The sequence below is a fragment of the Dermacentor variabilis genome, chromosome 3 (assembly GCF_050947875.1).
Source record: "Dermacentor variabilis isolate Ectoservices chromosome 3, ASM5094787v1, whole genome shotgun sequence".
Lineage (NCBI taxonomy): Eukaryota > Metazoa > Arthropoda > Arachnida > Ixodida > Ixodidae > Dermacentor > Dermacentor variabilis.
Genome location: NC_134570.1, coordinates 64,205,972 through 64,218,092, shown reverse-complemented (window position 1 = coordinate 64,218,092; position 12,121 = coordinate 64,205,972). Strand labels below are relative to the sequence as shown.

Here is a 12,121-nt window from a genome sequence, read left to right as displayed (position 1 = left end):
TTTTTCTGCAAGTGTGCTGTAACGTTCCGCATATATATAAGGAAGGTTTTGCTAATCGGCAATCAATGGGTCTTCGTTAGTGGCAAGTTGCAGCCGGGTTAGAGCTTCCCACGCGATTTTCGTTGTTAAAAGAGAATGAATGAGATAAAATCGGGCTTCGAGGTAACGAGAGAAAGAAAACGCGGTAGACAAGTTAACGCCCGCTGAACAGTGAGAGGTGGAAGACGGAACAAGGATTCCGTCGCACTTTTCCAAATTGTTACGAGTGCCTGCGCAAAACGCTGTCACACGAGCTTTGGCGCTGAGCGTCAAGATTAAATATCGGGGAGTTACGCTCTTGGCGGAATGGGCGGCGTGTGCTAGGTACGTAACGTTTCTTTGTAGCCGCTATATATGTATACCGTCGTCTGCAACTCCTTCGCGTTCTCCTTCGCGGCGCCCAACTCTGAACCACCGTTTGCCGCAGCCACGCACCCTTGATTTCCGTCCTTCCTCGGCCGCGTTCACCAATGCCGCTCCTTTCGCCACGCTTCACGGTTCGTCAAGCGACCGCCGGCGGTCGTTCGGCTCCGCTGTGCGGCGTTGTTTTTTTCACATGCGTGGAAGAAGACGGGCGCCATTACAACTGAACGACCGCCGCGCGCAGTCGCGACTATGGCGCGCATGCCACGTACCGCATTCGCACCGAACTCGTTGTGAGACAGCGCGTGCGTTGTGCTTCGTTCGTGTGTGTGTTTGGGGCTGGGGGGTGGGGGGGGGGGGGGACGGCGCTCTCCCACCTTCCGTCCTCTACGACGGGAGGGCCACTGGCGCCTCGCGTGCATTCCAAGCACGTATGACTTCGACATGCACGTGCGCGCGTTTGCTGTGCGGGCATACGCGGCGCGCACAAGTGCTTATGCACGCGCATACGCGCTTACCCGCGACTCGGTGCAGCTCGGAGGCTGTTTGCGAACGCAGCGGCGTGCGTACGCCGCCGCCGACGTTTGTGCGCCGTTTAGTCATGGGAAAATGAAGATGACGGAGGCAGGGGAGCCGCTGGCGTGCCTATGTCTTGGGGAAGGGCCACGTATATACCTGGAAGCATTCGCTAGGCGTGCGCTGACGCGAAGCAGTGACGGCCAGGAAGAATTCGCGCACGAAGCGACGCTTGACTTTTGTGTTTGCGCTGCCAAGCGTGAGGAGATTCACTTGACTTCCAGTCGCACTGACAAACAGGAATGTTACTTAAAACTTGACGCTCTATCATTTGCGACCGTGTCGCCCTGCACAAGTTACAGCCGCGGAGCGCTCAACGACACAGAACGTGGTGTTGTAGCAGGAAAGTGTGCCATCGCTGTGCATCCATGGCGTGTATAGTTACGTGCATTAGTTAGCCTCGCCTCTCATGTGCCGCTTGCAACAGCTGAACACCTTGGTTTTTCCAAGAGATGGCGCGCGTTACCGCCTTAATTAGAGACTACAAAACTGGTTGTTTACTACAACGTAGACAGAGTCGCTTTCAGAAGGCCAGGCTAAACAATATGTCCGTGTGGTAAGAATGGTGCTGGAAAGCGAGTGAATCAGCTGACGAAGCAAAGAGAGAAAGGAGGTGGCGTTCTGTCGTTGTTGCGTCCGTAATGTTTCCTGCGATAATGTTGTAGTATATGAAAATATGGCACTATTTCCGTTACGAGAACCGCGAGCACGGCATTTCAGCGAGCATCCATGGGATTGATTCGGTACATATAGTAAATGGATGTCGCTTAAACTCATCCCTTTGGCTTTAGACGACTTTTTAGCTTCTAAAACGGATAATTCTCAGCATAAGACGATTGCGTCATAAGTGTAACGAACCGCAACGATTACTCATCACGTGTGCGGTGACTTGTTGCCTTCGCGCATTTAGAAGCATATCGACACCTGGCCATTCAGAAAGACGAAGCGTAGCGAATAACGGCCGCAGCCACATGTGAAGGTAGAAGTCAGAGTTCGCTCTCGTAATTTTAATAAGGAACCGTTGTCGGTTGGGAAGAGGACTTGGCACCTTTGAAGACGCCGCGTCCATGAGCTTTCGTGTACTCATTCGATACATTGACCCCGGTTCCCCCCCTCAACCCGGGTTGACTGGGCGGGGGAACTCGACAGCTGCGTCTGCGTGCGGTAAGGCCCCGTGTGCACGAGGCTATGGGCCACAGCCACGTCACCGGCGGCGGCGGCGGTGTACGGCAAGGACGCCATTGCGCGCAACAGCCTTCACGCCGTTGCTTCCGCTCCACCGTGTGTCCGATTCGACTCTGGCCTCGGGAAGTTTTTGGCCCCCCCCACCCCCATGGGAAACTCGGCACCGGGCGGGCGAGGGCCTCGTTCAAGGGCGCTGGCAATTACAGGCATCCGCGTTCGGCGCCGCTACCGCAGAGGCGTAAACGCCTGCTGCCGCTACCGCCGAAGATCACGCGCGACTTCGGCGGCGGCCGCGTCCCAAACTGCGAGCTGAGGCCAACTCCCCCCGTCATCGCCGCATATCCTTGACATCAACGGCCTGCCGTGGTGGTGCTTCGCTATACGTTTGTTGAAATTTCCTCCTCCGGGCGTGTGTGGCACCCTGAAGGCGTTTCTTCCACGGGGAGCGACGTCGCTTAAACTGTGGGCGATTCTGTAGAGGTCGGCACCCCCGCGTATCTGTGCTACGAGCAAATTGCGAAGCCACTTATATAGCGGGGATAATAACGACATCTTTACCGCCCCGGCAGCCTGAAGGCTGCGGCATAGTGAGGACATTGCGGCGGAGTAAACTTTAGCATGGAAGCTTTGCCACTTGGTCTTCAGCGCGACTGTCTTCGCGTTCTTTAATATTTCTCTACCGTTGTATATTTTGCTACGCTGTCATTTATCATAGCCCGGCGTTAATTATATCAACAAGAACGCTGGGCTGTTGTTTACGCTTACACTGTCGAAAACAGCGTTCAAAAAATAGGTCGGCGCAACGGAGACAGATAGAGCGAGAGATACCAATTTCACAATAGAAAACAGATCTTTGTCTGTGCCACGTCGACACGCGGAGGTTTTTCGTCGCCTTGCCATTGAGCTCCGCGCAAAGGTGCTGAACCTATGTATAGTCGCCTTAAGTTTTGATTGGCCCAAATGTAGTACGGAGCAAATATATTAAATAGGATCTTGTCCCGTAGTATCTTAAACATTTCTGTTGACTCGACTCATAATGGCAAAGCCTTTAGGGCAATTCAAAAAGACAATGATGGGAAAGAGACGCAGGACAGCGCTGTCTGCGTGTCTCTGTCACGTCCCTGTCTTATTAAATTGCGCTAAAGGCTTTGTCATTATGAGTAAACCGTACCAACTAGCCCAAGAATCATCCTTGTTGAACTGCATTGACTCTTTTTGACTATAGACGCAACGCACTGCCACAAGTTGCCGGCTCACCTCACCACAAAATGCAACGAGCCACACGTGATGCACGCTTGTCAATCAGGCTCGTCTTTTTTCTTTTTTTTCGCGGACTGCGCGTGTGACCGCAGTGGAACCGGCGTGCTCACGCGGTTTCCGACACCGTGGTTGCCGCAACCGCCGCCGCATGAAATTTGCCGTGTCTCCGGTCTTCCTGTTCCCGTCTGGCGTTGGTTGTCTCGCGCTCCCTCTCGTCACGGTCGCGTCTCTTTCTGTTCATGCACTCTGCCGCTTTATTTCGAGCTATTTTTCCTGCGTATTCGCCGTCTGCGTGATGGACTTTCGCCGCGCGTATTGCGAGTATGTGTTTTTTTCTCACGTTCCTGGGATCGTTCGACCCTTCAAAGCGCAGCCGTGAATGTCGCACTTGAGCGGTCACGCGAAATGTGTTTTCGAGCGTGGTTCCTTCGCTGCCCCCGAGAGGTCAAGGAAAACAGGGCGCTCGTGTCTGGCTGTTTCGGTGAAGTTTTGGTGAGTCTTTGGTGCCGTGTTTTTTTCCTCGTGTCGGTTTATAGACCACCTACTAGTTTCCTTTCTTTCTGTTCTTTCTTTTTTTTCTGTGTTTGGGTGCACCAAGTTCAGTGTAAGAACACTCGCTTCGATTTACGCGAGCCTTTATAGGTAGACAACAACAACAAATGGGTCGCTGAGGAACTCGCTAATACCAATACAAAATATGTGTGTATTTCTTGTTCGCAACGAAAACCTGTTGCGTCGCAGAGACTAAAGGGTCTTTTGCTTCTTCTCTTCGCAGGTTTGGTTTTAGCCCGAGCAACGGAGCCGTGCCCCCGGGCCTGCTTCGAGGCTTCGAGCCTCCGTTCCCTTTCAAGGCGGCGGGAACGCCTCCGCTGCAGACGTCGGGTCGCCAGAGCGCAGGCCGCGACGGCGGTGGCGGCGGTGTCAACAACAACGCCGCGTCGCACGCGGCCAACGCCGCCGGAGGAGGCAACGTCGACTCCGACTCCGCAGGTCACGCGACGCCCAACCACGGCCTGCCGCCCCACCACGGAGGAGGCCCCGTCGCCTCCGCAGCGCAGCCGCGCGCCACGCCACCCCTGAAGCCGTCGTCGGCCACGTCCTCCCCGCCGTCGGCGCTGCTGGAGCCGCATCGGGGAAGCGCGCCCTTCAACCTCTCGGACTTCTCGTCGTCTCAGACTTTGCTGAACCTCGTGAGGACCGCGAGCGCACAGAGCGCCTCCCAACTCGAGACCTATCTCCGCGGCGCCGTCAAGAGACCGCACGACGGGGAGCCCGCGAGGGCCGACCCCCTGGACCTGTCGCTAGGCGGCACGGCAGTCAAGAGACCCCGGTCCACGGACAGCCCGCGCTCCTCCTCGGGCTCCAAGGAACCCGCGGACGACGCGCGGACGCCGCCCCGCAAGCAGGCGACGTCTCCGTGGCTCTTGCAGTTGGAGGGCGCCCGGGGGGCGTCCAAGTCGCCCAAGCTGCGCTGCGGCTCCGTCTGCTCGGATCAGGCGTCGTCGTTGCATTCGCCGTGCAGCGGCGCTGTGGGCACCACCACGACCGAGGGCGGTCAGCAGCAGCAGCAGCAGCAGCTGGTCGCCAAGTGGACGGTCGACGACGTGGTCCAGTTCGTCGCCTCGGTCGAGTCCTGCCAGGAGTACGCCGAGGTGAGTACAAGAACACTTTATACAACCATACAGCCGATGGCGCATCGCGCATTCAATCGAGCTCTCTTATCGGCCCCGCAGGGCACACAAACCTTAATGGCTTTTACGACAGTTGCACGGGACCATCGTCGATTCTGGAACTTTCACCGTCGTTCGTACGCACGCAGGAGCAGTTTGCACCAACAGTTAAGCCGTGACAACGAATAGAATGACAGGTTATGCGGCGGGCAATGGCCAAAAGTTTCTCTGTACGAGATGCCTGAAATATAATGAACATGGAACTCTTCTAGCAAGATTGATCTAAATGACGCCGCACTTGGCACATCTCTTCAAAGAGCTGCCCTTATGCAGTATGCATAGCAGAACGCCGTGTACCATATTAATTCTGGGTGCCATCAAAGACACTTTTCCTTTTTATCATCAGCCTTGCTTCTTCGTACGCTTCAGATTGCGAAAGCCGGTCAGAGGAAATAAAACGCGCCGCATGTAGTCACCTACAGTCACCCGAAAGAAATCAAACTGATGGGGGGAACCCGCGCGCGCGCAGCTTTCACCTTCGGGCATCGCTCAGCCGCCTCCGCCCAAGCGGGCGTGCATCGCGCGCTGCGCAACCGAGCCAGGCAAAGCTCCAGCCGTCGGCTGGACGCGAAGATTGCGCACCGGGCGTAAGACACGTCTCCCCCCAGCCCGCGACTCGCTCTTTTGTCTCGCACCGCGCTCAGCCGCGGCCGGCCGATCGCCTGCCGCCCTTCCACCTAAATCTCCATCTGGCGCGCTGAGACAATAAGGAGGCCGTGTCACGTCCCTGGGCGTTTCTCCCTGCGGCGGCCTCTGCCGCTGCTGGCGTAACTGCGCGGAGCGCGCGAGTCCGCCGTGTCCTTTTCGGCGGCCGCCGTATCGTGCGAGAAGCCTCCGGTCGGCAGCAGCCGGGAAAAGCAAAACGCAATAGGGAATCGAAGAAAGGACGCAACGAAGAAAAGAGAAAGCGAAAGCGTGGCCCTGGGTCTCGGGGAGCGGTAGGCGGGAAAGCTTCTTCGTGCGAGTGGACCATAAACGCTAGGAGAGGCACGGCCGTATCGTTCGCGTCGCCGGCTACCACCGCATCGGAGGCAGGTGATTACAAAGACTGCTGCTGCTGCTGCCCGGGCCACAGCGAAGGAGGGAGGGGCAGGGGACCCGGACCTGGCTTCGCGCCGCCGGTCGCTGTCTGCTTGCTCGCTTGCCCGGTCATCCGTGCGGCCGCTGGCGCAGTGCCCGAAGCCTCTGCTCCGCTTCTTCCCGTTCTAGCTGCGAGGCGTGCGCGTTTGTCTGGAACGGGCGGGTGCTCCCGCGAGGACCACAAGCGACGAACGAGCAGCCCGGGTCTTACGCGCTGCCGCCGCCGCTGTTTCCAGTATATAGCATATAGAGGTTCCGGTCTCGGCGACGTGTGAAGTGCTGCAGTGTATACGGTCGATCACTGTCATTAGCCGCTGACCTCCTCCGGCTTCACTCCCCCCCCCCTCTCTCTCTCCCTTAGCGGTCCGCCGCCGCCGCCTCCACGTCGCCTCGTTTTCGTACCGCCTTGTTTCCACCTCTTCGCCCCCGCCATCACGCCGTGCACCTCGCGTTCTCCTTCTCTCGCCGGGCTTCTTCTGTAGACTCCCGAGTATTTCTCGCCACAGTGACGCTCCTCTCTGCCTGTCCTTTTGTTTCCGCCATTGTTGTTGTCTCTGCACGCTGTTTTCTTGGTTGCCTGCGGGACCCACACTAGCTTTCGCTTCGGCCTGCCTCCTTTTTGGGCCCGAGAATGGTCGTTTCCTCACAGCCACGCACTGTTTCTTTTCGGCGGCGGCGCTTGCCTGCCTGCCTATCTGCTTACCTGCCTCCTCCATCGGGGTGATACATGAACGGCTCCCCCTTCGTGAATAAAGGGCGTGCGCCCGTATACCTTGTGATACTCTTTCACGCTGCCTCCGGTTCTGGAAGCTTTGTCTCGCGATCTTACCGAGTGATAAGTTTGACGCAGCCGCCGCCGCTACCGACTCTTTCCCGTACGGGTGATATACAAAGCTACGTTTCTTAGCTGTTTTCAACCCTTGCAACGTCCTGCGCGGCGGCCCAGTAACGACCGTACGCGCCTGTTCAGCATCTAGTTTCCTTGGGAAAATTTCAGGAATTTTAGAGGGTTCGAGGTTTTATTACTTCGAGGCTGCGCAACGCCGCGAGAAAGATACGTGCCTATACGGTTTATACTTGTTTCGGTCTGCGCGACTGACCAGCCGTGTGTAAATCGCCCTGTGCCCCCCGTTCCTTCAACGGCAGCAGCTTCTACGCCGCAAGGTTCTACGCGGCAAAGAATCGACTTGTACATATTAGTATTCGGAATCGAGAGTTAACGTTAATAGGTTGAGAAATGCCTCTTCTCGGCTTAATCTTCTATTTATGGCACTTAGACTGAAATTTGCGCGTGAGTGTTTCTGTTTCTCTACAACATGCGTGTGCAGGACCGGCGTTGGTTTGCACAGTTGTACTGCCTCGCGGTGTATTTACTTGTGTGCATGAACTCTCTTGGTGACGCTGTTGCCTCTCTCCCTCGCTTCTCCCCATGCCCTCTCAGGGTTGCCCCCATTTGTGCCACCGAGAAGGGGGCAACGCGTGAGGCAAGGCGCAAGCAAACATACGTGCGTATGAGCAAGAGAGAGACGATGATGACGTAGAGAGTGGGTATAGCGCAGACGCAAGCAGAAGGAAAGCTACGCAGCAGCGGCGGCGCGTAATTTAAGTTGGAGGCAGATCGTGACGCCGGGGCCAAGTCGGGCGGGCAAGCGGGCGGACGGACGGGCAGGCGGTGGTCGGTTCCCAAGGGTGGAGTGCGGCGGCTGCCGTGGTGGTGATAGTGGTAGAAAGGTGGAAGCGGAGGTGGGGGGGATCGGTACGCTGCAACCGCAGCTCGCATGTTGCTGATGCGGCGGCGTCTCGAGGCGCCCCCCCCTCCCTCCCCTCCGCTCTCGCTCGTCTTTCCCCTCTCTGCCGCCCCTTCTTGAGGCGCGCGAGGCGAGAGCGTCCTTTCCGCTGTATGTGTGCGCGGCCTCGCCGGAGTCGTGACCGCTAACCGAGTTACACCTCGCTGAGAGCCCGCTTATCGACGCCGATCATCGCGGGGGAGCCTGCGGCGGCTGATGCCTCCTTACCCCCCCCCCCGCCTTTGCTCGGTTTCTCGGCTCGATTCTCTGTTATTCTTCCTTTGCTGTTACCGCAGCGAAAGAAACGTGCACGCGTCCCCCCCCCCTCCTCTTAAATTCCCCCATCCCACCATCGCTGCCTGCACTTTGCGTCCGCAGGGCAGCGAGACCCCTCGAGCACGCGTGCGTTGCCTTTCTTTCTCTCGGTCCTACCGCTGCGCAGTGCTTCGCGCTACTGGTTTTCTGTCTTTAGGAGCGCTGGCCGCACACGATTTCCCTGTATACTATACGACTGTCTGTCGCACTCCCGTACCTGTACTACACGCGCTTTAGATGGTCCTCCACCAGATAACATTCGTACGCACATCGTACTAACGTTGCCTAATTGCGAAAGCCTCGGGCAGGCTCGTCGCGCCTTTTGGAGTCGGTGTCTCTCTCCGCGAAAAGAAGGAAAGTGCATACACGGTCGATCAGCGGTGGTCAGCCCGCACCCGCTAAGCGTGCAGCGCCGAGGGTCCGTTCTCGAAAACGAGGGCACCCTTCAAGGCGTTACGCAGCGCAGGCGTCGACCGATGAGGAGAACACAACGAGCGCGTGCGGCTGCTCCCCTTCGCTTTACAGCTCGCGCGCGCGCACGAACGAACCGCAATTTGCGTTTCGTCGCATGCGTCGTCATTGTTCGCGGCGGGGGCACCAAGGGGAAGGAAGGGACGGAAGGAAGGACGTCACGCCACCGGCGCTAAGTGCATCATTGTCCGGCCGAGGCGCGCGCGCGAAAGCGAATTACGCGGCCGACAGGGAAATGAGAGTGTGGCTGGCGAGGTCCCGCGCCGTGTCACGGGGTCAGGGCGCGCCGGTTGCGCGAGCCGACAAAGCGGCGGCGGCGACAAAGTGGCTCGACGCCCCGCTGTACGCGCAGCCGCCGTGTGCTTTGCCGCCCGTGCGTGGGGGGGTAGACGGCGCCTGACAGCTGGACTGGCTCTCGGCGGCGAAGAGATATGACGTCCGTGACTTGTCAGGACGAGTGACAGTGCTTCGCGAAACGAAAGCACGCGTTCGCGTGCACGCGGGCCGCGGCGGCGCCTCCGGTCGCCCTCGGGTGGCGTTTATACAGGTGCGAATCGCGCCGCTAGCGCGGTTTTGTTTCCGGGGCGCGTCCGTTATACCGGCACCTCGTATCGTAATGCTGCGTTTCGTAACAAATGTCTGGCGCTTGAGTGAAAGCTGCGACGCGCGTGCTCTGGCGATGCGGGGACCCCCCTGGCTCGAGACTCTGCGTCAGAGGCGGAACAGGCTTCGCTGGGTAGCTGTGACGCGGAGGGACGCCCGGCGCTGAGGGTGTGTACGCGTATGCATTCGAACGATCGCGCTGCCGATCGCCCGACAGCAGCCAGCTGTAGCGTTGCAATCCTCTGCCAATTTGTTATGGAAGAGATAGCTGAAGACTCGCGCTCTCTGACTTTGATGTCATCGGGGAAAGCCGGGTCTCTCCGAATTCGAACCCTTGTACTGCGAAAAAAAAAAGAGAAAGAAATGAGAAAACGGAGATGATCTGCTCCGCATTTCGCATTGATTGATTTATTTTAACGAATTGGAAATGTTAGGAACACGTACACTATGTCGCCGGCTTCTCTACAACGTGAAATACTTGTATGAAACAAGAATATTGATAGGTGAAGCGAATATATACACAGCTGTTTAGACGTCCACTGCCGGGGGGGGGGGGGGGGCATTGAAATGTAAAAGGTGTCGCCGAAATATCGCTGCTCCAAATTCACACGCCTTGGGCTCTCCCTAGATGTTGCTTGTACGCGACGGGAAGTGGCTTGCATGATTCAGTCTTCTCGTTTTTTGTGTGTGTGTTCTTCTTGCTGCTGCGTCTGCACTGTGACACTTTACTGTATACCGCTGGTAAACACACTTTGCGGCGTAATTGTCCCGAACAGGAATGTTACGCTGTGCGTTTTTGTGCACACAGCGTTGGTAAGTCTATACTGTCGCACCGCACGCCGTGGACCCTCTTATACTCTGCTTGAAGTTTTCCACACGCGCAATGCTTCTGCATTGAGTGCGTTGGATGCAATCCGACGAATTTAATTCAATGCTACCAAGGTGCCCGTGAAAGAAAGAAAGAAATGACGCGCAGTAAAAGTTGCTCCGTTCCATTTTGGTAGAACACACTTGACAGAAACCAGTCAGTACTCTAGGTGATTTTAAAAAAAAACTCGGTGCGGGGTGCCGTACATAGCACGAGCTCGTTTTTTTTAGAATTCTGACCACCGGCCGACTTGAACACGAACTCACACGTGTACGATCATTGCGCTCGCGCGTATGTGCGGCAACGGCGTGACTTTTCCGAGTCGTGCACGCAGCATTCGAGGACGATCACACCGCGTGTGCCGTAAAAATAAAATTAAAAAAAAACCATCGTAGAAGTCGCGAGGGTCAGCTCCGAAGACGGCATTCTCATATTCGGCCTTTTTTTTTTTTTCTTCAGGAGGGTGTTGCGACAACCAGTCTCGCTCATATGTGTGTGATCCTCCCCCTCTCTCCCGCCACCTTCCCTGCGTCGTCGCACGATGACCAAAGCACGCGCCGAGATATCATTTCTTCCTTCGCGTTTTTTTCTTTTTCCCCCGCCTTACACTCGCTGCCTCACGACGAAGACGATGATCCCCCTGCCCCCGAGTTTCTTAAATGAACCCCCTCTTCTTTTCTTTCTCGTTTCCCCTTAAGAACCTTCTTTTTTTCTTTTTTTTTTTTGTTCTTGTCGTGATCCCCCCCGAGCTGTCCACCGAGTAGCCCCAGCTGTGTAGCTGGTTGGCACCAGGAACCAACCGGTGGCGCTACAGCTAGACGCGCGAGCGAATACGCTTCTGCTGCTGTTCTTACGGTGGCGTCGCGATCCTGCTTTGCTCGTGACTCACTTGACTCCCTCAGGAGGCGCTAACGTTCTCTCTCGAGACGCCGCGGGATGCTGCGTTGCTGGCTGGCTGGCGCGCGCGCGCTGCTCCGTTGGTCTGTTGGGCGCGTGTGGACGGCGGCAGGTCTGCTGGGCGCGCGCGATCTCGCAGGGGTCAGCGGGTCGGTTTTCGCATTAAACGAAATGGGAACGAACGCCGCTATCATATATATAGCTTCATTTTCCTCCGGCCCGTTCGCGGGCTGCCCATCCGAAGGCGCCGCTTTCGTTTTTTTTTATTATTATTCTTATTATTTAAATCCCTGCCTTTTCTCCGCATCTCTCTCTCTCTCTTTAAGAAACGTTGTTTTCCCTTCGTTTTTACGCTCCTTGGTCCCAGCTTCTTCTGTCTACTCTAGTGCATCTTCCTTCTCCCTTGCAGCTGTTACGGAGAGGGGTAGGGAACTCGCGTGCCTGGATCAGTTGCTTCTTCTTCCTGCTTCTTGGCTTGAAAAGTAAAAGAATCCCAATTTAATGCAATCTCCCCTCGTTCCTATCTACTCCGGGAATCGCCGTAGAGTGGGCTCTCGGGCAAGAAGACGTCAAGAGCACGTCTTCTTTCTTTCTGATATATACACATACTGCCCATCGATATGCATACTACACGTATGGAGAGGCCAGCATTCAGTTAGACTCGCACGTTGCCCCGTGGCCGTATATCGCGACTCTGTCCACGTGCCGCACGCGTTCGTTGCATCTCTGGGAGCGCTCACGAAGAAAAAAAAAGAACATTAAAGAAATAAAATGGAATTTGTGCGGACTCCACCGGACAGCTCGTGCTGGTACGTTTCCTTCTGCAGCGGTATTATTACACAGGCAAGCTCGGCTGTGTGTGCGGCCGGGTTACGCGCGCGCAGGCGAACCTCGATGAAGCACATTCGAGGGGCAAGGAAGGCATAAAGATAGAGAGAGGAGGAAGG

General features: G+C 56.5%; 1 protein-coding gene across 3 annotated transcripts in view; it reads left to right on the top strand.

The window, feature by feature from the left end:
* The window catches only part of LOC142575765 (uncharacterized), a 527,026-nt gene that overhangs the window by 476,513 nt on the left and 38,392 nt on the right, over nt 1-12,121 (top strand). For all 3 annotated transcript variants that reach the window (XM_075685386.1, XM_075685388.1, XM_075685387.1), the window contains exon 6: nt 4,199-5,075. In XM_075685386.1, the coding sequence (XP_075541501.1) occupies nt 4,199-5,075 (877 nt within the window). The remainder of the gene's footprint in view (nt 1-4,198; nt 5,076-12,121) is intronic.